Source organism: Theropithecus gelada, chromosome 10 (assembly GCF_003255815.1).
Source record: "Theropithecus gelada isolate Dixy chromosome 10, Tgel_1.0, whole genome shotgun sequence".
Classification (NCBI taxonomy): Eukaryota; Metazoa; Chordata; class Mammalia; order Primates; family Cercopithecidae; genus Theropithecus; species Theropithecus gelada.
Window position 1 is genome coordinate 12,887,145 of NC_037678.1, and position 26,608 is coordinate 12,913,752.

At 54.3% G+C, this 26,608-nt stretch overlaps 2 protein-coding genes across 5 annotated transcripts; both read right to left on the reverse strand.

The window, feature by feature from the left end:
- Positions 1 to 1,904: 1,904 nt before the first annotated feature.
- On the reverse strand, positions 1,905 to 8,191 carry NOL12 (nucleolar protein 12). The gene is made up of 6 exons (XM_025400574.1): positions 7,953 to 8,191; positions 6,162 to 6,267; positions 5,815 to 5,863; positions 5,196 to 5,338; positions 2,882 to 2,979; positions 1,905 to 2,496 (listed from the first exon to the last, which is right to left on the reverse strand). Exons 1-6 carry the CDS (start codon positions 8,030 to 8,032, stop codon positions 2,334 to 2,336), a joined length of 639 nt encoding a protein of 212 aa, XP_025256359.1. The 5' UTR covers positions 8,033 to 8,191; the 3' UTR covers positions 1,905 to 2,333.
- LGALS1 (galectin 1) lies at positions 4,425 to 19,252 on the reverse strand. 4 transcript variants are annotated; one of them, XM_025400576.1, is made up of 6 exons: positions 19,152 to 19,221; positions 17,802 to 18,010; positions 16,237 to 16,408; positions 15,514 to 15,696; positions 6,616 to 6,621; positions 4,425 to 4,445 (listed from the first exon to the last, which is right to left on the reverse strand). In XM_025400576.1, exons 1-4 carry the CDS (start codon positions 19,158 to 19,160, stop codon positions 15,550 to 15,552), a joined length of 537 nt encoding a protein of 178 aa, XP_025256361.1. In that variant the 5' UTR covers positions 19,161 to 19,221; the 3' UTR covers positions 4,425 to 4,445; positions 6,616 to 6,621; positions 15,514 to 15,549. The 4 variants fall into 4 exon arrangements, with proteins under 4 accessions (XP_025256361.1, XP_025256363.1, XP_025256362.1 ...); XM_025400578.1 differs by lacking the exons at positions 4,425 to 4,445; positions 6,616 to 6,621 and having other exon boundaries at positions 15,494 to 15,675; positions 17,802 to 17,881; positions 19,152 to 19,239; XM_025400577.1 differs by lacking the exons at positions 4,425 to 4,445; positions 6,616 to 6,621 and having other exon boundaries at positions 15,497 to 15,696; positions 17,802 to 17,881; positions 19,152 to 19,252.
- Between the last annotated feature and the right edge of the window lie 7,356 nt (positions 19,253 to 26,608).

Here is a 26,608-nt window from a genome sequence, read left to right on the forward strand (position 1 = left end):
TGCAACAACCCCTGAGACTCAGCTGTTCCTGCTCACAGCAGGCTGAGCACCAGAGCCACCTGGAGGGCCCATAATAGGCACCACTCTGCCCAGGCATGAGGCAGCCAAGTAGCACATGCCACCCAGGGAGGACAACGAAAAGGTGGCAGGGAGAGCTGGTGGGCGGAGCCAGAAGGCCAGGCCAAGGTGCTCAGCACAATCCCTGAGGTGCCTTTGCCATAGCCGGTGCAGCCCTCAGACTCCCAGCAGCCTTCATGAGTGGGTTTTGATGGTGACACGGGAGAGGGCCTGCCTACTCCCAGGTACAGCATAACTGAGCCACAGTCACTTAGCCTGCCCCACTGCAAGCCCTGGCTGCTGGCTGTGGAGAGAGGATGGCCCTGCAGACCCTGCCTCACTGCTCCCCCCGCTCCAGGAGCTCCCGCATCACAGTGGGTAGAGCCCGCAGTCCTGTCGCAGGTGCCCCTCACCACACTGTCCTGTCATCCTGACTCCACAGTCCATGGTCGTCAGCGAGCCCTGGGAACACAGCTCACTCCCCTTTGTGGTCCTAGTGTTTAGGACCCAACATAGCTCCTCTAACCAAGGCACAACCTGAAATTCTTTCACTCCTGCCCAGGACTGAGAAGCCGGGACAAACAAGGGACAAGGTTTCCATCAGCTCACCCATCTGGAAGGAGTGTGAAGACATGGCCCCTTGTTGAGTTCTAGCTGGCACCCACAGGGTCTTCTCTAGAGGGGCCACTTTTGCGCAAGTCAAGATGTAACTGCTTTTTCATTTTTTTTGAGACAGGGTCACACTCTGTCGCCCAGGCTGGAGTGCAATGGCATGATCTCAGCTCACTGCAGCCCCCACCTCCAGGGTTCAAGCGATTCTCCAACCTCAGCCTCCCGAGTAGCTGGGATTACACACGTGTGCCACCACACCCGGCTAACTTTTGTATTTTTAGTAGAGACAGGGTTTCACCATGTTGGCCAGGCTGGTCTCGATCTCCTGACCTTAAGTGATTTGCCCGCCTTGGCCTCGCAAAGTGCTGAGATTACAGGCGTGAGCCACTGAGCCGCGCTGCAATTGCTTTAAAAAGAATTAATCCTTCCATGTTAGCCCCCGCCTGGGAGATACTGGAAGTCTGGGGACGCTGCCCCAGTGTGGTGATGGGGAATGACCTGGGACTCGACTGCTTCTACCACTTCAGTGTCAGCTGAGGAGACTCCTGGGGCCCAGGACAAGGCACAGGCACAGAGGCTCCTCGGTGAAGGGCATGGGGGGCACTGCTCCCCCACTGGCCTCAGAAGCCTGCTTTTCAGAGCAGCAGGTGGGCTCTGGATTCTAGCAATGGACACACAGATCCTTAACCCTGGTTAGTATCTTAACACAGGGAGAGCTATACAAAAAACTAGCCAGGCGTGGTGGTGGGCACCTGTAGTCCCACCTACTTAGGAGGCTGAGGGAGGAGAATGGTGGAACCCGGTAGGTGGATCTTGCAGTGAGCTGAGATCAAGCCACTGTACTCCAGCCTGGGCCACAGAGCGACACTCCGTTTCAATCAATCAATCAATCAATCAATAAAACACAGGGAGGCCGGGCGCGGTGGCTCAAGCCTGTAATCCCAGCACTTTGGGAGGCCGAGGCGGGTGGATCACGAGGTCAGGAGATCGAGACCATCCTGGCTAACATGGTGAAACCCTGTCTCTACTAAAAATACAAAAAAAAACTAGCCGGGCGTGGTGGCGGGCGCCTGTAGTCCCAGCTACTCGGAGGCTGAGGCGGGAGAATGGCGTGAACCCGGGAGGTGGAGCTTGCAGTGAGCCGAGATCGCGCCACTGCACTCCAGCCTGGGCGACAGAGCGGGACTCCGTCTCAAAAAAAAAAAATAAATAAAAAAAATAAAAAAAATAAATAAAACACAGGGAGAACTGGACTTTATTGTAGCCACAGGGCAAACTGCTGGAGACAAACCCATGGGCCCCGACCATTTCCACCACCCCAGAAACCTGCTGTGTGCGTGGTATCACGGACAAACAAATCACAAGCACACAAATCTCTGATGAGTTCCAGAAATCTGATGAGTGCCAGGTGGGGTGCACATTTGGGAAGATGCCCCAGCGTGGCTCTGAAGGCTCTTCCTGGGGGAGGCCTGCTCTCCGCTGCCTGCTCCTTCTGGAATTCAAACCCCAGGCAAAGGCAGCTGGCCCCCGGCCAGATAGGTCCTGGCTTCCCAACCTTGAGCTGTGCAGTCATTACCTAGGTGCAGGCTGGGCTACAGGGACAGCCAAGCTGAGAAAGGACAGGTCCTCGCAGCCTAGGCTGGGGCACCGCTTGGTTCTTGGTCTCACTCCCCGCTGTGCCGCGCTTTGCCTGTCAGACGGCGGCGCTGGGCCTTGCTGGTACGAGTGGCCCTTGGGGGCTTCTTGGAGTCCTGGGTCCGTTGGGGATGTTTCCTCTTGACCTTTTTGCGGCTGTGTGCATGCAATGAGGCTGTGAGAGAGGAGATCCTGGGGGAGGGCAGAAAGCCTCAGTTTAAGACTGCGTTGTGGAATGACTCACCACCTGGCTCATGGAGGGGATGTCAGGACAGGTTGCAAATGCCAGGACCACCAAGTTCATGCCACAGTTGGTCTGCTCTACCTCCAGAGTGCTTGCCAGCAACTCAACTCAGAGAGACAGGCCCTTCACCCAGGCACGAAAGGCATCGGAGGTCAGACACTCTCAGGGGTGGGTGGGACAGGATGGGGCAATGAGGAGAGGCTGAGGATCACTGGACAGGCAAAGCAAAGGGCTGCTCCGGGCCCTACACCTGCTCCACACCACCCCTAAGAGCCAGGTCACTACTGCCAGCCAGGAGGGGTGGGACCGGGAAGGCAGCAGGCCAAGACTCACCGCTGAGAGAGCAGGGGGTCTCTGGACTTCCTGGGCAAGGCTTTGGTTGGCTTCTCCATGGATGACGCCGCCTCCTCAGACCCGTCTCCAGACCCTCCCTAAAGAAGCACAAGACAGGTAGCAGTAGCTCGGGGGGCCTGGGCTGGACACCCCGAGCCACCATGGCTCTGGCAAGTACATCATAGGCCTGGAAGGGGACTAAAGAAGGCCTTGGATGGAAGAACAGTCTATCTGTCCTAAAGCAAGGATTACACAGGGGAAGGCCTGTTTCCAAACCCTCTCCTGCCCCTAGAAGCTTCCAGTACGTACTTAAACATTCAGGAATGAAAATCCTAGCAAAATGGGGACAAGACTTGTCTTTGTATCAGACCTTGCAGAAGAATGAGCATAAAATGAAAGACTGGTGTGAGATCAGTATGGTTTGGTTTGGTTTTGTTTTTTTTTTTTTTTTTTTTTTTTTTTTTTTTTTTTTTTTGTGAGACGGAGTCTCGCTCTGTCGCCCAGGCTGGAGTGCAGTGGCCGGATCTCAGCTCACTGCAAGCTCCGCCTCCCGGGTTCCCGCCATTCTCCTGCCTCAGCCTCCCGAGTAGCTGGGACTACAGGCGCCCACAACCGCGCCCGGCTAATTTTTTTGTATTTTTAGTAGAGACGAGGTTTCACCGTGGTCTCGATCTCCTGACCTTGTGATCCGCCCGCCTCGGCCTCCCAAAGTGCTGGGATTACAGGCGTGAGCCACCGCGCCCGGCCTGGTTTTGTTTTTTGAGATGGAGTCTCGCTCTGTCACCCAGGCTGGAGTGCAGTGGTGCGATCTTGGCTCACTGCAACCTCCACCTCCTAAGTTCAAGCGATTCTCCTGCCTCAGCCTCCCAAATAGCTGGGATTACAGGCGCACGCCACCACGCCTGGCTAATTTTTTTTTTGAGATGGAGTTTCGCTCTTTTTGCCCAGGCTGGAGTGTAATGGCGCAATCTTGGCTCACCACAACCTCCGCCTCCTGGGTTCAAGCTATTCTCCTGCCTCAGCCTCCCGAGTAGCTAGCATTACAGGCATGTGCCACCACATCCAGCTAATTTTGTATTTTTAGTAGAAACGGGGTTTCTCCATGTTGGTCAGGCTGGTCTCGAACTCCTGACCTCAGGTGATCCGCCTGCATCGGCCTCTCAAAGTGCTGAGATTACAGGCATGAGCCACTGCACCTGGCCCCCTGGCTAATTTGTATACTTTTAGTAGAGATGGGATTTCACTATGTTGGCCAGGCTGGTCTCAAACTCCTGACCTCAGGTGATACACCTGCCTTGGCCTCCCAAAATGCTGGGATTACAGGCGTGAGCCACCGTGCCCAGCCCCAAGATCAGTATGGATGTGATGGGGAGTGTCTCCAGGACTTAAGGACACGATAACCCATTCAAGGAAATATGTTTTATATCATAACTGTGTGCATATATGTCCATAAATTCTTAGGCAAACTCAGATACAACTGCAATGGAAACAGCTGTCTCATGAAATAATATTTAACATGATACTTTCAGATATTTTCTTTTTTTTTTTTTTTTTTTGAGACGGAGTCTCGCTCTGTCGCCCAGGCTGGAGTGCAGTGGCCGGATCTCAGCTCACTGCAAGCTCCGCCTCCCGGGTTCCCGCCATTCTCCTGCCTCAGCCTCCCGAGTAGCTGGGACTACAGGCGCCCACAACCGCACCCGGCTAATTTTTTGTATTTTTAGTAGAGACGAGGTTTCACCGTGGTCTCGATCTCCTGACCTTGTGATCCGCCCGCCTCGGCCTCCCAAAGTGCTGGGATTACAGGCGTGAGCCACCGCGCCCGGCTCAGATATTTTCAATTACATTATTTTTTTTTTATGCTGGTTGCAACCTACTCATGATTCACCACCCACAGGTTGAAAACCCACTTAGTGCACACAGACGCGCCAGGGCTGCAAATCGCACAAAGGGAACGATCACAACAAACAGCTACCTTTTGTGAAGCTTACAACAGGGCTGGGCGCTGCACCAAGTGACTCACACAGATTAACAACTTTTATCCTCACACCAATCCCACAAGGCAGGTGCCACCATCAGCAACCCCCAGTTCACTGATGGAGAAAGGGAAGCAGGCAAGGTGAAGGAGCCTGCCCAAGTTCCTGAGCTGCTCAGCAGTGGGGCTGGCCTCTGCAGCGCCCCAGAAGCAGGGAATGAAGGGTCCAAAGGGAAGGAGCCCCTGCAGTGGGGTACCCACAACATGGGCCAGCACTGAGCAACCCTGAGAAGCCAGTCTGCCCCCACACTGCTTCTTCCCAGGGCTGAGACTGGGACCTACCTCAGGTGGGGTCAGCCCGAGCAGCCGGGCCCCTGAGAGGTCCAGGTCACTGATGGTGGTCACGGTGACTGTGTGGTTGGGGTGGTCATACTGCACCGACTCCGTCTTTGCTGTCACCAACCGGTCCAGCTCATCTGCCTCCTCTGTGGGGGTGGACACAGACCTGGCGTCAGCCAGGGCAACGAGAGACCAGGCTCCAGCCTCCCTCCCTCCCGGGAGTGCAATGCCTCCTCTACTCTGTGGATGTGGAGCGCATCCACAAGGTCACTGGCTGTAGAGCCTGGTCTGCGGATGCATGTTGTGAATGATCCTGTTTCCTTCATGCTCTAGCTGGTTCCCATGTCAGACAAACCCTCTATGACAGCTACAGCTGTCCCTCCCCTCCGCCCCTAGTCCTTTCCATCCTCAAAAACTGGGTTCTCTGCTCATGCTTGGTTAACCATGGGGTTTGGGCCTCCTTCTCCTGGTCTCTGTTCCATTTGCACTTAGAGGTGCTTAGGACAACCCCTGGCCCCAGGGTACCCCCCAAGATTCCTAGGGCCAAGGAGGTCAGCTTCTATCCCTTCCACCCACCAGGCCCGTCAGCTGTTCTCCAGGTCAGGCCAAGCAAGCCACTTACCCAGCGCCTCTTCTCTCTCTGCCAGCATCTTCAAGTATTCCTGGTGGCGCTGAAACCACATGGGCAGGGAACACAGTGAGTATGGCCTCTTAGTCCAACCTCAGGCCAGGGTATTATTAATCACCCCCAAGGTGAGTGAGACCATGATCCTTACTGCAAGATCAGAAGGAGACTCCATCTTCCATCGCTCCCAGACCCAGGCCCACGGAGTCTCCACCTGTATAAGCTGTTCCCCAGTCCTGCCCACGCACACGCCGCCCCATGCCTGCAGCTGCCTCTATTAGGGAAATCCAGGGCTACAAGTGCCCTAAGAATCAAAGACCCCCTCCCACCTTCCCCCTGCACACCTCCTCCCGAAGCTTCCTCTGCTCCTCTTTTAGCCGCTGCTTAATCTCCTCAATGGCTGCCTTCTTCCGCTCAACCTTCCGCTTGTGGAAGCCTGTCAGGTACTCCCTACAGGAAGGAAGCCGGAAGAGACAAGGAGAGAAGGGCTCACTCTAGGAGAAAAACGGCTAATGCCGCGCTCGCTACATGCTAGGCACCATTCCAAAAATGTACAAGTATTAGCTCATTTAACCTTCGCAACAATGGCCAGGCATGGTGGCTCACGCCTGTAATCCCAGCACTTTGGAAGGTCGAGGTGGGCGGATCACTTGAGGCCAGGAGTTCAAGACCATCCTGGCAAACATGGTGAAACCCCATGTCTACTAAAAACACAAAAATTAGCTGGGTGTGGTGACACATGCCTGTAGTCCCAGCTACTCGGGAGGCTGAGTGGGGAGAATTGCTTGAGCCTGGGAGGCAGAGGTTGCAGTGAGTCGAGATCGCACCACTACACTCCAGCCTAGATGACACAGCTAGACTTTGTCTCAAAAACAAACGGCCGGGTGCAGTGGCTCAAGCCTGTAATCCCAGCACTTTGGGAGGCCGAGACGGGTGGATCACGAGGTCAGGAGATCGAGACCATCCTGGCTAACACGGTGAAACCCCGTCTCTACTAAAAAAAATATAAAAAACTAGCCGGGCGAGGTGGCGGGCGTCTGTAGTCCCAGCTACTCAGGAGGCTGAGGCAGGAGAATGGCGTGAACCTGGGAGGCGGAGCTTGCAATGAGCTGAGATCTGGCCACTGCACTCCAGGCTGGGCGACAGAGCGAGACTCCGTCTCAAAAAAAAAAAACAAAAACAAAAACAAACAAACAAAAAACCCTCACAACAACCTGTGCAGTGGGTAGCAATCTCCATTTTACAGATGGGGACGCTGAGGCACAGAGTCTAGGTTACTTGCCCAAGTTTAAAGAAAGGACACATTTAGGAAAATAAAGGAGATACTGCCCCTTTCCACTCAATACTCTCAGGTTCAGGGAACAGGGCCAGGTGCGGGGGCACACACAGTACATGGGGTAACCCCTTCCCCACCGGCAAACCCCATTACTCTCTCAACAGGGCTTTCAGGCCACTCTCATCCAGACCTTTAGAAACCCTGCACTGGACCAACACCATGTCTCCAAGACACCTGACCCTGAACTCGCCTGTAGGGCCTGTTGATGCACGCTAGGAGTTTCCTGACGATGCCCAGCATTTCCCACCCTCTCTCCCTCGGTCTGATCTCAGCCCCTTCTCATCTCCGCAGTGCCAGCTGCTCTCTTCCCATTTTGTCCCACGGTCCAGCACTGGGCTTTTCGCTGACCCGCTACCATGTGCCACTTATTTGTCTGGCCGGACGCTGAGGCTCAAGGGTTCACTTTCCTGATACGGGACCTAGCACACCAAAGGAGCCCAATAAATGTCTGGAGAGCGAATGAATGAACTTAGGCCACTCTCATTTCAGTGACTCATCATTCGCCAGCCACGGCTGGGCGCCTACTGTGTGCCGGGCCGATGGACTGGGCTGGGCTAGGGTGGTCGAAGCCACTCCTCTGAGACCCGAGCTGCCGGCTGTCTGGCGGCGCAGAAACACTAGGCGAGGTGGGGAGACCGAGAAGGGAGAAGCGGGAACGGGAGCTGGGAGGCCGAGAGTTCTCTAGCCACGCCAGGGGGCGGGGCCGGAAGAGCCCTCCGCGGGAGCATGCTCGGCCCCAGACCTGGCCTTGGCCGCGAAAAACAGCTCGAGGGGAGTCCGGTCCGGCTTTGCCACTCACCGCCTCTTCTCCTCGTCGAAGCTGAGAACGAGCCTGGGCCGCCGGTCGTCACCATCGCTCCTCTTCTTCTTGCGGCCCATACCGGTGAGGCGCACGACTTCCTCTCCCTGGAGACACTTCCGGGTGTAGCGTACTCATCCTCCCGGGTGTAGCGTACTCTTCCTCTCAGGCGCACACCTCAGCGTCGCTCCGCAGTTCCGTCCGCCAGGCCCCGCCTTTTAAAGGGACTTCCCAGCTCGTTTTCTTCCCTCTTCTCACGCATGAAGCGCTGTTCTCTGACCTCTCCATGACTCCCAGCTCCAGCCCCTCCCCAGAGTCGCTTCAGTGAGAGCGAGGTCCCCTGGACCCGATTGCCTAGGACTGTGCCTGGCACACACTCAATATGGAGTTACTCGTGAATGGCCAAAAATTTCTGTACTGTCAGGCCTCTGAGCCCAAGCCAAGCCATCGCATCCCCCGTGACTTGCACATATACGCCCAGACGGCCTGAAGTAACTGAAGAATCACAAAAGAAGTGCAAATGCCCTGCCTCGCCTTATCTGATGACATTCCACCACAAAAGAAGTGAAAACGGCTGGCTCTAGCCTTAAGCGATGATATTATCTTGTGAAGTTCCTTTTCCCGGCTCATCCTGGCTCAAAAAGCTCCCCCACTGAGCACCTTGTGACCCCCACTCCTGCCCGCCAGAGAAGAACCCCCTTTTGACTGTAATTTTCCTTTACCTACCCAAATCCTATAAAACGGCCCCACCCTTATCTCCCTTTGCTGACTGTCTTTTCGGACTCAGCCCGCCTGCACCCAGGTGAAATAAGCAGCCATGTTGCTCACACAAAGCCTGTTTGGTGGTCTCTTCACACTGACGCGCATGACACTAACCCTACTTTGGATTTTTTTTTCTTTAATTTATTATTATTACTTTTGAGGTGAAGTCTTGCTCTGTCATCCAGGCTGGAGTGCAGTGGCGCGATGTTGGTTCATTGCAACCCCTGCCTCCCAGGTTCAAGCAATTCTCCGCCTCAGCCTCCTGAGTAACTGGGATTACAGGCGTGCGCCACCATACCCTGCTAATTTTTCCATTTTTAGTAAAGATAAGTTTTCACCATGTTGACCAGGCTGCTTGAACTCCTGACCGCAAGTAATCCTCCCATCTCGGTCTCCCAAAGTGCGTACTCATCCTCCCGGGTGTAACGTGTGAGCCACGGTGCCGGCCCCTACTTTAGATTCTGATGTCAACCCGTTGGTAGTCTCCAAGAGGGAGCCAAACTGCCTGGATTTGTATAATGGCACCCCACCTACAGCTGTGTGGTCCAAGACCAATGGCCTTCACAGTGCCTCACCGTATTTGTAAAATGACGGATAGTAGCTTCATAGGGTTGTTGTAGACAGTGGTTCTCAAGCTTTGGCATACATCAGAATCCCCTAGAGGGCTTGCTAAAACCTGGATCGCTGGGCCTCACTCAGGAGTTTCTGATCCAGTAGAAGTTTCTGAGTGGATTTCCAGTTCTAGCAAGTTCTCAGGTGATGCTAATGCTGCTAGTCCGTGGACCAAACTTTGACAGCTGTGATTATGAGGAAGTGAGTTATGTCAAGTTTGTATAACGTAAGGCATGCATACACGTGTTTTCTGCACAAGCCATCTTCCCTCTTTGTGCCTCACTTTGCCCAAAGGTGGAATGAGTGTGTAATAACATCCTCAACTGAGAATGGAGGGCATGGGTGTGAAAGATTGTAGTGAAACAACACCTGAAGGGGATTTTTAATCACTTGGATTGTGTGCCAGAATCCTTCATACACTTTTTTCACTTTTTTTTTTTTTGAGACAGAATTTGGCTCTTGTCACCCAGGCTGGAGTGCAGTGTCGTGACTTCGGCTCACTGCAATCTCCGCCCCCCAGGTTCAAGCGACTCTCCTGCCTCAGCCTTCTGAGTAGCTAGGATTACTGGCACCTGCCATCACGGCCAGCTAATCTTTGTATCCTGACTGAGTTTTGGAAGGAGACAGGCAATAAGTACAGCACTCCAGAATGCTGGATTCATTCCGTACAGCTCCTCTGCTTGGGGGAAATCTATGTGGGATCCTGTGAGGAAGTTACCCTTAAACTGCAGGCCTGGCCTTTCAGTTCCTGTGGCCCAGAGCACCGCAGGGGGCTCCCTTAGGGTGCTGGACTGCACCTCTGACCAGCTGCTTCTGCCCCTTAGTGGCAGTGCCTTAAGGCTACCCTTGCACCCTCCTGGGTAGAGGCATAACCCTGGCTGAAGGTGCCCAGAGAGTCACCTTCTGCAGCTAGTCTGTCTCCTCCCGGTCCCAGGCTTCAACCTGCTTGGTTTACCAGGGCTCCACTCCCACCCACAGTGGTTGGAGATGAAAAGTGAAGGCTCAGGCTGGGCGTGGTGGCTCACACCTGTAATCCCGGCACTTTGGGAGGCTGAGGCAGGCAGATCACGAGGTGAAGAGATGGAGACCATCCTGGCCAACATGGTAAAACCCCATGTCTACCAAAAATACAAAAATTAGCTGGGCGTGGTGGCAAGCGCCTGTAGTCCCAGCTACTTGGGAGGCTGAGGCAGGAGAATCACTTGAACCCAGGAGGTGGAGGTTGCAGTGAGCTGAGATTGTGCCACTGCACTCCAGCCTAGTGACAGACAGTAGGGCAACAAAGTAAAACCCTGTCTCTACAAAAAATTAAAAATTAGCCAGGCCTAGTGACATACTCCTATAGTCCAGTGACTTGGGAGGCTAAGGTAGGAGGATCACTCAAGCCCAGAAGTTTGAGGCTGCATTGAGCTGTGATCATGCCATTGCATTCCAGCCTGGACGACGCAGTGAGACCCCATCTCTGGGGAAAAAAAAAAAAAAAAACAGGCCAGGTGTAGTGGCTCCTGCCTGTAATCCTAGCATTTTGGGAGGCCAAGGCAGGCGGATCAGTTGAGGTTCGGAGTTCGAGACCAGCCTGACCAACATGATGAAACCCCATCTCTACTAAAAATATGACAATTAGCCGTACGTGGTGGTGCATGCCTATAATCCCAGCTACTTGAGAGGCTGAGGCAGGAGAATCACTTGAACCCAGGAGACAGGGGTTGCAGTGAGCCGAGATCCTGTCACTTCACAACAGCCTGGTCAAAAGAGCAAAACTCCGTCTCAAAATAAAAAACAAAAACAAGAAGTGATGATAAACTTAATGAGGAAAAAGAGTAACAAGAGCAGCTGACATTTATTTAGCTCTTTACTCTCTTTAGATTGTTTATTTTATTATTTATTTACTTATAGAGATGAGGGTCTCACTATGTTGCCCAAGCTGGTCTCAAACTCCTGGGATCAAGCAATCCTCCCTATTCAGCTTCATGAGTAGCTACAACTACAGGTGCCCACCACTGTGCCTGGCTTATGATGATCTCTTTTGAGGTACAATCCACATTTTACTGAGGAGGAAACTGAGGCTCAGAGAGGTGCAGTCACTTGTCGAAGGTCACACAGGCAAGAACAGGTTCTGAGGGTGGGGAGCAGGTGGCCTAAGGACAGAGGTTGACTTAACTTATCTGGACCCAGTTTCCTAGGCCCTCGGGACACACAGAACTTTATTTTTTTTATTTTTTATTTTTTTGAGACGGAGTCTCGCTGTGTCTCCCAGGCTGGAGTGCAGTGCTGTGATCTCGGCTCACTGCAAGCTCCGCCTCCCGGGTTCACGCCATTCTCCCGCCTCAGCCTCTCAAGTAGCTGAGACTACAGGCGCCCGCCACCACGCCCGGCTAGTTTTTTGTATTTTTTAGTAGAGACGGGGTTTCACCATGTTAGCCAGGATAGTCTCGATCTCCTGACCTCGTGATCCACCCGTCTCGGCCTCCCAAAGTGCTGGGATTACAGGTTTGAGCCATCGCGCCCGGCCCACACAGAACTTTAAAAGGGGTGAAGACAGCCAACACTCACCAAACTCGTATTGCATGCCAGGCACCATGCATTTCTATACATCACCTCAGCTAATCTTTTTTCTTTTTTTTTTTTAGAGAGTCTCGCTCTGTCACCCAGGCTGGAATGCAGTGGCGTGATCTCGGTTCACTGCAACCTCCTCTTCCCAGGATCAAGTGATTTTCCTGCCTCAGCCTCCCCAGTAGCTGGGACTACAGGCATGCACCACCATGCCCGGCTAATTTTTGTATTTTTAGTAAACACGGGGTTTCACTTGTTGGCCAGGCTGGTCTCGAACGCCCGACCTCAAATGAACCTCCTGCCTTGGCCTCCTAAAGTGCTGGGATTACAGGTGTCGGCCACCGCACCCAGTCAACACTAGTGCAGTCTTCTTCTTTTTTTTTTTTTTGAGACGGAGTCTCGCTCTGTCACCCAGGCTGGAGTGCAATGGCACAATATCAGCTCACCGCAACCTCTGCCTCCTGGGCTCAAGCAATTCTCCTGCCTCAGCCTCCCAAGTAGCTAGGATTTACAGGCATGTACCACCATGCCCGGCTAATTTTTTGTATTTTTAGTGGAGACGGGGTTTCTCCATGTTGGTCAGGCTGGTCTCGAACTCCTGACCTCAGGTGATTCACACACCTCAGCCTCCCAAAGTGCTGTGATTACAGACGTGAGCCACGGTGCCTGGCCTAATTTTTGTATTTTTAGTAGAGACGGGGTTTTGTCATGTTGCCCAGGCTGGTCTCAAACTCCTGATCTCAGGTCATCCACCCACCTCGGCCTCCCAAAGTGTTGGGATTACAGGCGTGAGCCACCACACCTGTTTTTTTTTCTTTTTCTTTTTTCTTTTTTTGAGACGGAGTCTTGCTCTGTGGCCTGAGAGCAGTGGCACGATCTCGGCTCACTGCAACCTCCACCTCCCGGGTTCAAGTGATTCTCCTGCCTCAGCCTCCTGAATAGCTGGGACTACAGGCGCCCCCCACCACGCCCAGCTAATTTTTGTATTTTTTAGTAGAGATGGGGTTTTGCCATATTAGCCAGGCTGGTCTCGAACTCCTGACCTTGTGATCCACCCACCTCGGCCTCCCAAAGTGCTGGTGTGAGCCAGCATGCCTGGCCAACTAGTGCAGTCTTAACAAAGTTTGCCAGATGAGGAAACTGAGGTTCAGAGACGTTGAATAACTGGTTCAAGGGCACACAGCCACAGAGCTGGGGTTTAAACACAGGTCTGTCTGACGCCAAGCTGGGTTTCCTTCCTCCACACCCAGTGGCCTCTCTTACCTGTCCCAGGACTTTCCTCTGCCCAGTTGTGGCCCCAGTCCTAGTGTCTTGTGAGTGTCAGCCAGTGTAGGGGAGAATCAGTGTGGCTGAACTGAGGACCAGGCAGGGCAGCCTAGGGGACGTGTTCTCTAATGTCCAGCAGAGGGCACTCCATCTGCAGCCAGTCTTCCGAAGCTGTTTCTGGGTGGCCACCTGGGAGCCCCAGGAGAGCCTGGAGATTGGGTGTGGCTCATGGGAGTTCTCAGCCTGTGTGTTCCATCCTCTTTGACCTCTCATAGAGAGGTGCGTGTCCCCAGCTCCCACCTAGGTCCCAGGGTACCCACTGAGATGGGAGTCATCCACCCGAGATGGGTCTCATTTTATGGATGAGGAAACTGAGGCTGGGTGTATAAGAGACCTAGTCACAGCTGGTGCCAGTTGCCCTAGAAAGGGAGATTTGCCAAGCTCCCCACCCCCCAACCCACACACCAGGAGACTGTGCCTTGGGGCTATGGGAGAGCTCAGTGATGATTCTAACCTTCTGTACCTTGGCTCAGTTCCTGCAGCTGTTTCCCAGGGAGGTAGGGGCCCTGGGAAGATCTGACTGCAGCAGCAGGCAGGAAGGAAAAGGTGCAGGGAAGTGTTCAGTGTGCAGGGCACCCCAGCCGTCCACTCAGGCCCCATCAGTTGTGATGGGTGGGTGGATGGGGTTGGGTTAAGCATTACCCTCCAAGGTAACAGCCTGGGCTGGTCTTAGAGGAGACATCATCTTTGGAAACCAGGAGAACAGGTTCATGGAGACCTCATCTCAGGTTGGGTGAGTCACCCCTACTCTGTCCCCTGAAGAGGAGGCTGCGGGAGTCTGGAGGCTGGGCCTCATATTGGCTGGCTTTTACCTCTTGGTTCTCTGCAGGGGCTGATGGAGCCCCCAACCCCAGCTCCTCCTACCACAGAAACAGGGGCTGGCAATGGGGTGCCAGGGTCATCACCTTCTTTCCCATTGTTGGGGTGGGGGCATATGCCCAGGAATGAGAGCCGGCAGCTTCCAGACTAGTCCTTTGGTTGCCCATACACTCTAGCTAAGTGGGGTGCATGGCCTAAGCCCACAGACAGGATCCCTGGGGAGCTCCACAGGCTCAGCTGGGCCTGGTACAGACCTGGGAGTCATTTCATCTATCAGAGCCCATTTCTTCACCTTCAGATTGGAGTAATAGCACTTCAAAAGTGGTGCAGGGAGCTGGGTGCAGTGACGGACACCTGTGGTCCCAGCTATTCAGAAGGCTGAGGCAGGATTGCCTGACCCCAGGACTTTGAGGCTGCAGTATGCAACCACTGCGCTCCAGCCTGGTTAACATAGCAAGACCCCATCTCTTTTTTTTTTTTTTTTTTGAGACGGAGTCTCGCTCTGTCACCCAGGCTGGAGTGCAGTGGCCGGATCTCAGCTCACTGCAAGCTCCGCCTCCCGGGTTCACGCCATTCTCCTGCCTCAGCCTCCCGAGTAGCTGGGACTACAGGCGCCCGTCACCTCGCCCGGCTAGTTTTTTGTATTTTTTAGTAGAGACGGGGTTTCATCATGTTAACCAGGATGGTCTCGATCTCCTGACCTCGTGATCCGCCGTCTCGGCCTCCCAAAGTGCTGGGATTACAGGCTTGAGCCACCGCGCCCGGCCCCCATCTCTTAAAAAAAAAAAGGCTGTGCACGAGGTATGGGAAACCACCAACCACTGAGCATTTGCCATATGCAGGTGTTGAACTTGGCTTCTTTCATGCAACACCTCATTTAATCTCCACTTGATCTCAGCCAGAAGGCCAAGAAGCGACTATCTTTGGAACAAGTCTTTGATAGGCTGTTTGCATTATCCCCCTTGTTATAAAGGAATAAGCTGAGGCTCAGAGAGGTCAGTTAACATGCACAAGGCCACACAGCTGGCAGCCCCATGTTGTCTTGACTCCACATCTCTACCTCATGAAGGCAAATGAGAGGTGTCTCGTATTCTTCCCTCCACCTCCCTGTCTTCTGTCCCATCACCACACATGAAGTGGTCTGTCCTTGCCTGTTTCCCTCTTGATGTCATTTACACAACATCCTTTGAGCATCTGCTGTGTTCTAGGGCCCACTAGGCTAAAAGCAGTTTCAGGGCAGGGACTGATTTTTATTCAGTGGTCACTGACCCTCCTACTGTGTGTCAGACTCTCTGTGCTTGCTCTGGGGGACCCAGCGGAAGACATCATTGGAACTGAGGAGGTACCCGTGGACAAAGCGAATGGAAGTGAAGGAAGGGGGCAGGCCTGGAGGTGGGGGACCCCTCTCTCTCTCTCACACACACACACACATGCGCACGCACACACAAACACATACACACACATGAGGCTGGTTCAGAGGGGGCAGAAGCAGCTGCCTTTATTGGGGGTCATGGGCTGACTGATTTCAGTCAAAGGCCACACACTTGATCTTGAAGTCACCGTCAGCTGCCATGTAGTTGATGGCCTCCAGGTTGAGGCGGTTGGGGAACTTGAATTCGTATCCATCTGGCAGCTTGATGGTCAGGTCGGCCTGGTCAAAGGTGATGCACACCTGGGGGTACGGGAGAGCAGTGAGCCAGGCCCACAGGCCATGGGCCCTTCCAGAACCTGTTCCTCATGTGGCCCTGACACAGCCCCAGTTTGTGGCTGAGCCTACGGAGGTGCATTTATAATATTTTTTCTTTCTTTCTACTCTAATCCCATGACAGATTTTTTTTTTTTTGAGACGGAGTCTCCTCTGTCACCCAGGCTGGAGTGCAGTGGCACCACCACGCCTGGTTAATTTTTTGTATTTTTCTCCATGTTGGTCAGGCTCATCTCGAACTCCCGACCTCAGGTGATCCGCCCGCCTAGGCCTTCCAAAGTGCTGGGATTATAGGCATTAGCCACTGAGCCCAGGCTTTTTTTTCTTTTGTTTTATTCTAATTAACCACTGAGGTTCCAAGAGGGGCAGACACTGGTCATCACACAGGAAGGGAGGGAAGAGGAGGGGAAAGAGAGCAGGCAAGGCCAAGATCTCTAGTCACTAACCCAGCTCCGCCCCAGCCCACCCAGCCCCTGTCCCTGGTCCCGGTTCCGGTCCGCAGCCCACCTCTGCGACACTTCCAGGCTGGAAAGGAAAGGCAGCCTCCCGCTGCTCGGTCCCCCAGGCCCCGCCGTCCTTGCTGTTGCACACGATGGTGTTGGCGTCGCCGTGGGCGTTGAAGCGAGGGTTGAAGTGCAGGCACAGGTTGTTGCTATCTTTGCCCAGGTTCAGCACGAAGCTGGGGGGTAATGGGTGGGTGTGAGGCCACCTCGGCCAGCTCCAGCCCCACCGACTGACTAATCTGTCACTCAGTACCCCATGAACACACTTTGCTTGAAGAACTCACTAACAGAGACAAGAAACCTGGATTCTAGCTCTGGCCCTGACAGCTGCTTACGGTGTGAGCGTGAGCTAGTCCCTGCCCCTCCTTGCCTGTTTGCTCATCTGTACAATGGGGGCTGCACAGGAGGACTTGCTAGATTCTTGAAGTCACTAGCGTCCTAGCCCTTTTGGTCAAGGTCAGAGACTTCCTCCAGATGGCAGCTTCCCGTCCTGTCTTGTACATCTCTGTGTTCCTGGTGCCCAGCACAAGTGGGGCACACCAGAAGGAGATGCTTAGTAATTATGGGGTGAATTAACAAATAATAATACTCCTGGGCACGGTGGCTCACTCCTGTAACCCCAGCACTTTGGGAGGCCGAGGTGGGCAGATCATGAGGTCCGGGGTTCGAGATCAGCCTGGCCAACATGGTGAACCCCCATCTCTACTAAAAGTACAAAAATTAGCTGGGCGTGGTGGTAGGCACCTGTAGTCCCAGCTACTCGGGAGGCTGAGGCAGGAGAATCGTTTGAACCCAGGAGATGGAGGTTGTGGTGAGCCGAGATCAAGCCATTGCACTCCAGCCTGGTCGACAGGGTGAGACTCCGTCTCAAAAAATAAAATAATAAATGCATTTGTTTAGTGGTGATAATAGCTATACCTGCCTCTGAGGGTTTGGTTGCAATGAAATTAGTGCATGAGAAGTGTACGGCTCTTAACAATATCAGCCGATCCTCACCCTCCTCATCATCACTACACCATCCGCATCTCACTTCCTCCACACAACCACCTCCCCCCCTTGTTTTTCTAACAAAATGAGGCTAGGTGAGGTTGGTTGACTGGTCCAAGGTCACATAACTGCTGAGAAAATAAGGCAGCCGGCTGAGTGAACGAGGAGTGAAGGAAGAAGGACAGGACTGAGCCAGTGAATGAATGACCTGACGCAGGAGGGAGGGACTCAGACGGAAGGCGGCGGTGACTCCCGCCTCACTCTTCTCCCCGCCCTCCCCAGATGCAGGCCCCGCCCAGACCGGAAAGGGGTGGGGGCGGGGGAACCAAGGTATTATAGATGACGAGGCTGCAGCTGTTGTAGTTTAAGAGGCTACAGCAGGGAGGGAGCGGGGGAGGGGGCGGCAATGGTGGGGGCGCCCAGACCCCGCGGGGGAAGTGAGTCACCCAGAAAGCGCAGCAACGTCGGCCGGCCGTTAACCCACTCTCGGCCAGGGAGGAGACGTGGACTTGGCCGGCCACGCCCTCTCGGCTGGACCAAGCCCCCATCCCTGCCGCCCACCACCCTGACTTCACCTCTCACCTCTTGGCGTCGGGGGCCACCTCGCCCCGCACTCGGAGGCACTCTCCAGGTTTGAGATTCAGGTTGCTGGCGACCAGACCCTGCACAGACAAGCCCCGGCCCAGCGGGTTAGAGGACAAGGCCTCCACTACCCGAAGTGTCCGGGGGTGGCTGGGGGTGGGAGTTGGGTTGTTCCCGCCCGGCATCCTCTGACCAAGCCAAGGGGAAGCCTGGGGACAGGATGGGGCTGTGATTTCTAGCCTCTGATTCTCTGTGTGGTCCTGGAAAAGTCCCTATTCCCAACGGGGTTGGCTTCAGTCTGTAATGTGAATCAGGTTCTAGAAGACAGGCTCTAGAAGATTTTGCAGATTGGCCTGGGGATTTTGAACTCAAGAGTGGCTTGGGAGGTGGGGTGCTCTGTCCCATCGCAGATAGAGAGGATCAGGCTGGGGAGGGGCAGGCAGTTGGCCCACAGTCACACTGAATGCAGGGGTCGACCCCTCTGCTGGAGAGGAAGTGGCTAGGGGGACACTACTATTCTCCTTCAAGCTCCTCTCTGCGAAGAGGCCCAGGGGCTAGAGAGAAGACCCTGAAGAACACGGCCCCTCTACATTAGGGAGTGGCCTGCAGTCGGGCTGTGGCCAGGCTGGTTCAGGGTTAACAAGATTGAGCAAACTGCTGCGCACTGCTGCTCCCTGGCACCCCGAGTGGGTGGGCAAGAGTTAACTGATTTGAGTGGTTTCTTCTGTCAGAAACTTGAACCCTTTCCCTGGGGCCCGAGGAAGATTCTCACCTCCCTGCCACCCCAACCTCCCAGCTTGGGGGTGGTGGAAGGGAATTTCCCCGGCTCCCCTCCCTCCCACCAGCCTGGACACAACCACCCTCCACCCCCGACCTAGAAAGGCCCATCCTGGGCAGCCTGTCTCGGGTCCTGGCGACTTTTCAGCCTATTCTGGAGCAGAGGGTGACTCTGCCCGGGCCTGGTGACTGGGACAGCTGCAGGGGGGAGGGGACAGGAGGCTCTTTGGGGTGGAGGAGGGGGAAAGATATAGTGGCCTGGGTGTCCCCCAGTTGGCCACACCCTTCCCACGCTCACTACTCAGAGAGCTGCAGAATGTCAACCCTGGGCAGAAATAACTGCTTTCAGACCCTGGAGGAATCCAAACAATTATCAATGCAGAGAAGGCCTTGAGGGACCATGGCGCCCACCCCCATTTTACAGATGTGGCCACTGAGGTCTAGAAAAGAGAAGGCAGTGGTTCCAGGCCACACAGCTGGGGCTAGAACCCTGCTCCCGATCTGCCCAGCTCTCCTACGGCCATCAGCTCCTGCCCTATCCCCTGGACCTTGGGGTGGGGTCCCCACACTCACACAAGCCATGGTTGAGGCCAGGAGGATGTTGCCAGGAGAGGCGCACCAGCTGTTAGAAGACTCCACCCGAGAGAGATGGGCCCCCCGGACGCTCCCACCCTTTTAACGGGACCGGACCGGGTGAGCCCCGCCCCCTGGAAGTTCAGCCAATTGCAAGTCAGGACAGGGCTGGGGGCCACCGAAGGCGGAGTCCGTGGAATTTTGAAGCCAGTTCTGGAGCAGAGGTGACCAATCAGAGTGGCCATCTGCCGCCCCCCCACGAGGGTCCAAGCTCCACCTCCTATTCTTCATCCCTCTCCACCTCCCCCCGCCCCGCCACCACCGAAATTGTGCTGTGGCAGAGATTGGGGGAAGCCAATGGAAAATAGTTTGATGATGAGCTAGGCCCATGAGTTGGCGGGAAGGGGCCTGTGGCCAGCAGGCTGGGCTCAGGGGGTGCCCAGAGAAGATGGCTGAGGAGGTGCAGGGTCCTTCAAGGAATCAGTGCTGGGAGAGACCAGGCCACTCCAGGGCAGGGACCAGGGCGTGGCTCCTGCGTGCGCGTCTGCAGAGGGCCACTGACTTAAACCACAGGCCCTGGCCCCACCCGGGCCTTCCCCGGAAGCAAGGACTGCGGCTGCTGCAGCGCTTGCTCCCTCCTAGCTAAGGCTAAAGAAAGGCTGGGCTGCACGCCAAGCCTTAGGATGCAGGGCTTGGCTAAGTCCTCGGGCTTGGCCCCCTTCAGGGGCATGCAGGGGATAGTGAAAGCGCCCTGGCCTGACAGCCTCTGGCCTGAGAGTGTCAAGCTGGGGAGATGGCCCAGGGTGGTCCAGGCCAGGAGGGGGTGGGGTCCTAGCTCTGTGCACCTGTCAGGCCTCTGAGCCCAAGCCAAACCATCGCATCCCCTGTGACTTGCACGTATATACGCCCAGATGGCCTGAAGTAACTGAAGAATCACAAAAGAAGTGCAAATGCCCTGCCTTGCAGTAACTGATGACATTCCACCACAAAAGAAGTGAAAATGGCCAGCCCTTGCCTTAAGCAATGATATTATCTTGTGAAGTTCCTTTTCCTGGCTCATCCTGGCTCAAAAAGCTCCCCCACTGAGCACCTTGTGACCCCCACTCCTGCCTGCCAGAGAACAACACCCCTTTGACTGTAATTTTCCTTTACCTACCCAAATCCTATAAAACGGTCCCGCCCTTATCTCCCTTCACTGACTCTTTTCGGACTCAGCCCGCCTGCACCCAGGTGAAATAAACAGCCATGTTGCCGGGCGCGGTGGCTCAAGCCTGTAATCCCAGCACTTTGGGAGGCCGAGACGGGCGGATCACGAGGTCAGGAGATCGAGACCATCCTGGCGAACACCGTGAAACCCCGTCTCTACTAAAAAATACAAAAAACTAGCCGGGCGAGGTGGCGGGTGCCTGTAGTCCCAGCTACTCGGGAGGCTGAGGCAGGAGAATGGCGTAAACCTGGGAGGCGGAGCTTGCAGTGAGCTGAGATCCGGCCACTGCACTCCAGCCCGGGCTACAGAGCGAGACTCCGTCTCAAAAAAAAAAAAAATAAAAAAAATAAACAGCCATGTTGCTCACACAAAGCCTGTTTGGTGGTCTCTTCACATGGACGTGCATGACAGCACCCTGTCCTCTCTCTTTTTTATTTTTATCTATTTATTTTTGAGATGGAGTGTCACTCTGTCGCCCAGGCTGGAGTGCAGTGGCATGACCTCGGCTTACTGCAACCTCTGCCTCCCAGGTTCTCCTGCCTCAGCCTCTTGAGTAGATGGGACTACAGGCCCCCACCACCATGCCCGGCCAATTTTTGTATTTTTAGTAAAGACGGGGTTTCACCTTGTTGGCCAGGCTAGTCTGGAACTCCTGACCTCAGGTGATCCACCTGCCTCGGCCTCTCAAAAGTTCTGGGATTACAGGTGTGAGCCATCATGCCTGGCCACCCTGTCCTCTTTCTTCACATCTCTCCTCTGAGGCCTGGCACAGCCCTCCTTTCCCCGAGTGTTCAGCAGGTGTTTACTGAGCACCTACTATGTGCCTGGCCCTGGGCTCTCAGGATTCAAAGATGAACCCCTCCCAGTCCCCACTCTCAAGGATCGCATGGTTGGGGTGGAATCTTACCACAACCACGTTGAGAAGTAGATGATGGGCTGGGTGCAGTGGCTCATGCCTGTAATCCCAGCTCTTTAGGAGACCGAGGCGGGCAGATTACCTGAGGTTGGGAGTTTGAGACTAGCCTGACCAACACGGAGAAACCCCGTCTCTACTAAAAATACAAAATTAGCCGGGCGTGGTGGCATATGCCTGTAATCCCAGCTACTTCTGAGGCTGAGGCAGGAGAATCACTTGAATCCAGGAGGCAGAGGTGCAGTGATCTGAGATCAGGCCATTGCATTCCAACCTGGGCAACAAGAGCAAAACTCGGTCTCAAAAAAAAAAAAAAAGAAGAAGAAGTAGATGATGATGGCTCTAAGGGAAGCCATGAGAAAGTGCTATGGTGGGCTGGTGGCTGCATGAGTAAAGGAGGTGGGTCGTGAAGGGTAGGCGGAGAAGCGCCTGGCTTTCCGGCATGGGCAGAAGCTCCGGAATGGGAAGGCCAGGGCTGGGGAACAGTGTTCCGGGCATGTAGGGGAAAGACGGGGATGAGGCTGGGAAGCCATCAGGACCTGGATCATGGAGGCCTCATGGGCTGGGCACAGGGCTTGGACATTATTGTACGGGAAGAGGCTGGGGAGCCAGGGTTAGTACTGAGGCCAGATTTGGGCTGTAGGGAAGATCACTGTGGCAGAGAATTGAGGGTGGGTTGGAGGGGTCTCAGGAACCTGGTGGAGGAAGGGGTGTGGGGAGCACTGGGAGAAGTGAGGGGCATGCTGGGGGGTTGTCACAGGGATGACCTCCTCCACCTGGCCATCCTCCTTCTGAAACTGCTGGCACCAAAGAGGGACGAAGATGCCAACCGGGAGTGACTCACATCTGGAGGCCAGGCCAGCAAACCCACCCTGCCCGACCCTGTCCCCCAGGGGCACCTTCCTCCAGATGCCCAAAGCCCACTCTGGTACAGGATGAGAGGGGAGTGTGTACGGTCACAAGGCGGACCCAGAGAGGGGATGGGGTTGCACCCCCGTGAGTGCCTTACCCCTCCTTCCAGACCAAGTGGCTGCTTGGAAACCAACCACAGCAGCTTCACTTTTTCCTCCTGGCCTCCCCAAAACCTCAACCATAGGAAGGGCTGGGTATGGCCCAGCCCAGCTCCACTGCCCCTCCCCCATGCCTCCCCTCTCTGCCAGATCAAGGAATGGGGCCTCTCAGGCAGAGTCCTAGATGGAGGGCCAGAGGCGCTTCAGGTGTGGTCCTGGCAGGGCTGTGGGCAGGTGGGTGTGGCCACATTCCCCAGCCCAGCCCAGTAGTTGGGTTCGTGTGGCCTCAGGAGCTGCTCCTGCTTCCTCCTCCACCCTGGAAAATGGGCCCAGCACTGGGGAGTGTTTGCTGTTGGATGGAGGGACAGTTTACCCCTCTGCAGCATCTGGCATGAGTGGGGCTGGCAGGGAGGCAAGGTGGCATGGTGAAGAGGTCCCCAGACCCTAGAAAGGCCTATTTGGGAGTCTGGACACACAGGTGCTGGCCCTGCTTGCTATGTCCCCTCAGAGCCTCCTGGTAAACTGTTTCTCCCACTTGCCTCAGTCTCCCTATCTGTAAACTGGGGAGATGAAATCCTGCTTTCCTTGCATGAGGTGAATACAGGGTGGAACTGAGGTCTGTTGTACTAAACAGATGATTCGTTTCTTCATGGAGGCTCAGAAGGTTTTCACTTCCTTCTTGTCGCTTTTGCCAGGCTGTTGCCTTCCCCGAGTCTTTGCAGCGCCTCTGGGAGGTCTACGTGCCATCCCCAATTGGTCCCCAACAGTCTCCTCTTGCCTAGGTTGGGGCAAGAAGTCTCTCCAGATTCCAGTGTCCCCTGGGACGGGAGCTGCGGTTTTCCTGGCGGGGAGGGAAGGCAGGGACACAGGTGCATCGTGGGCCTCCTCCCCCAAGTCCTCAGGGCCTCCTGATGGCAGCGCCCACTTACCTTGCCAGGCCTTGTGCCCGGCGCCTTGCTTTCATTATCTCCCCTCTCATCTTCCCCTCACCCCTACTTTTTGTCTGCCAACGTGGTTGAATTTCTGCACAGGGAAATGAGGCTGCAGTTAGAATCAGGAGAAGAGGCCGGGCATGGTGGCTCATGCCTGTAATCCCAGCACTTTGGGAGGCTGAGGATCACTTGGGGACAGGAGTTCGAGACCAGCCTGGCTAACATGGCAAAACCCCATCTCTACTAAAAATACAAAAATTAGCTGAGTGTGGTGGTGGGTGCCTGTAATCCCAGCTACTCGGGAGGCTGAGGCAGGGAGAATTGCTTGAACACTGGAGGTGGAGGTTGCAGTGAGCCAAGATCGCACCATTGCACTCCAGCCTGGGCGACAGAGCAAGACTCTATCTTAAAAAATATATATATATATCAGGAGATGAGACGAGAGGTGAGCGCTGATTTGGGGGCTGAACGGCTGCAGCTGCAGCTGAGGTCCTTGGCTTCTCTGAACCTGTTTCCAGACCTGGAAGGTGGGAATAAGGCCACTGCTTGGAGGATTATAGGAGTGATGTCTAAGGAGGGGCTTGATGTTAGTGCTGCCTCCTGCGTCCCCCAAGGCTAAGGCCACCAACCCAGGGATTCTCCTCCCCACGTTATAACTATCCTGAAATGAGGTAGCGAGCTCTCTGGAATTCCTGCGTCCTAGGTGGATCTTGGCTACTGCCGTGAGACATGGGCTCAGCTTGGTTCAGACAGGTCATGCAGGCCAGCTCGGCCATTCCGCCCTGCCAGGGACAGGGGGCAGAGGCAAGGAAAGGGAAGCTGTACCTCCTTCAGCTGGCGGTGTTGAGGAGGGCGGCCCACAGAGGTGCCATCCACACCTGCGGCCAACCTGGCTGCTCCAGCCAGGGAAGGTAGGGGAGGTCAGAGCCAGCTCCTGAGTCCTAGAAGTCATAGCAGGGAGGAACCCTGAGACACGTGCCTGACCTGCTCCCCCATTTAATAATGCAGTTTAATGTTAGGGAAACCGCCCAGAGAGGGTGGCCACTTGACCAAGGTCACACAGGGAGCTAGGGCCGACCCGCTTTCATCTGCTGAGCTAAAGATACCCAGGCTTAAAAAGCTATCTTTGCCCTCCTACTCTATGAAGGTAGGGATGCCCCTGGCAAGCTGGGCCCTTTTCCAGCCGGATGGCACTGCAGCCGGCCCCCTCAACCCTGCTCATCCATTCTCGCCTCCCAGCCTTTGTCCAGAGAGCCCCCTCCACACCTGCCTTTGGCCTTCCCGCTTCTAGTCTGTATCTCTTCTGACTGTAGGCCTCAGCCCTCGGTTAGGGCTCTGTCTCTCCTCTCAGGTAAGGTCTGGGTGGGGGCCAGGCCCTTTCATTCATAGCCCTCCCAGACTCAGGCCTGAGCCTTTACAATGCTTTTAGCATTTTATTTTATATTCATTTTATACTTATTTTATTTTATATTATTTTACTTTTGAGACAGGGTCTCACTCTGTCACCCAGGCTGGAGTGGATTATAGCTCACTGTAATCTCAAACTCCTGGGCTCAACCAATCCTCCTGACTCAGCCTCCTGAGGAGTTTGGACTGACTACAGGTGCACATCACTGCACTTGGCTAATTTACTTTTATTTTTGGAGACAGGATCTCGTTATGTTGCCCAGGCTGGTCTCTAACTCCTAGCCTCGAGCGATCGTCCCATCTTGGCTTCCCAAAGTGCTGGGATTACAGGTGTGAACCACTGTGTTCTGTGAGCACTTTTTTTTTTTTTTTGAGAAGGAGTCTCGCTCTGTCGCCCAGGCTGGAGTGCAGTGGCTCTGTCGCCCAGGCTGGAGTGCAGTGGCGTGATCTCGGCTCACTGCAAGCTCCACCTCCCGGGTTCACGCCATTCTCCTGCCTCAGCCTCCTGATTAGCTGGGACTACAGGCGCCTGCCACCTCGCCCAGCTAATTTTTTGTATTTTTTAGTAGAGACGGGGTTTCACTGTGTTAGCCAGGATGGTCTCGATCTCCTGATCGTGATCCGTCCGCCTCGGCCTCCCAGAGTGCTGGGATTACAGGTGTGAGCCACTGCGCCCGGCCCCAGTGAGCATTTTATTTTGAAAACAATTATAGACACAAAGGAAATCTAAAAGCTTTTTAAGAATTTAGAGGCTGGGCACGGTGGCTCACACCTATAATCCCGGCACTTTGGGAGGCTGAGGTGGGTGGATCACGAGGTCAAGAGATTGAGACCATCCTGACCAACATGTTGAAACCCCGTCTCTACTAAAAATACAACTATTAGCTTGGTATGGTGGCACGCGCCTGTAGTCCCAGCTACTTGGGAGGCTGAGGCAGGAGAATCGCTTGAACCAGGGAGGTGGAGGTTGCAGTGAGCCAAGATTGCGCCACTGCATTCCAGCCTGGGCCGCAGAGCAAGACTCTGTCTCAAAAAAAAAAAAAAAAAAAACAAAAAAAACAAAGAGTTTAGAAAATATCTGGCCAGGCATGGCGGCTCACGCCTATAATCCCAGCACTTTGGGGGGCCAAGGTGGGTGCATCACTTGAGACCAGGAGTTTGAAACCAGCCTAGTCAACATGGTAAAACCCCCATCTCTACTAAAAATACAAAAAAAATTCGCTGGGCATAGTGGGCATGCCTGTAGTCCCAGCTACTCGCTTGAACCCAGGAGGTGGAGGTTGCAGTGAGCTGAGATGGCGCCACTGCACTCCAGCCTGGGTGACAGAGTAAGACTCTGTCTCCAGAAAAAAAAAAAAAAAAAAAGCTTAGAAAGTATTTGAGATCTGAAGAAAAAAATGTATTGGCTCCAAAATACTAAAACTGCAAAGCTGAAATTAATAAATATTTATTGTGCTCAAACTTTATATTGACTTGGGTAGTCAGAAAAATGTCGTTACACTTGAAAACAACTCTGTAGCTTGGGTCTTCTCACTTCAAAAGCATGTCCAAGTATTTCTAGAGGTTAGTCCGTCCTAAATTAGGTCCTGGTTGCCAAATAATCCTTCAAATAAAAGTATAAACATACTTCAAAAATATATATTTAATGTGGGGTATAAGTGGATTTTAATGTTTTCTTTTTTCTTTTTTTTTGTTTTTGAGACAGAGTCTCGCTCTGTGGCCCAGGCTGGAGTGCAGCGGCGTGATCTCGGCTCACTGCAACCTCCGATTCCCAGGTTCAAGTGATTCTCCTGCCTCAGCCTCCTAAGTAGCTGGGACTACAGGCGCCCGCCACCACGCCTGGCTAATTTTTTGTATTTTTAGTAGAGACAGGGTTTCACTGTGTTGGCCAGGATGGTCTCGATCTCCTGACCTCGTGATCTGCCCACCTTGGCCTCCTAAAGTGCTGGGATTACAGGCGTGAGCCACCATGTCCGGCCCTTTTAATG

Bases quoted from the DNA above. Each gene is read 5' to 3' on its own strand.
- NOL12 (XM_025400574.1), bottom strand. From the start codon at position 8,032: ATGGGCCGCAAGAAGAAGAGGAGCGATGGTGACGACCGGCGGCCCAGG. The intron at 6,268-7,952 runs GTGAGTGGCAAA...TCCTTCCTGTAG, and splicing joins TTCGACGAGGAGAAGAGGCG to GGAGTACCTGACAGGCTTCC. The intron at 2,497-2,881 runs GTGAGTCTTGGC...GCCCTCCCCCAG, and splicing joins GACCCCCTGCTCTCTCAGCG to GATCTCCTCTCTCACAGCCT.
- LGALS1 (XM_025400576.1), bottom strand. The intron at 16,409-17,801 runs GTGAGAGGTGAA...ATTACCCCCCAG, and splicing joins GTGGCCCCCGACGCCAAGAG to CTTCGTGCTGAACCTGGGCA. The intron at 15,697-16,236 runs GTGGGCTGCGGA...CCGTACCCCCAG, and splicing joins AGCCTGGAAGTGTCGCAGAG to GTGTGCATCACCTTTGACCA.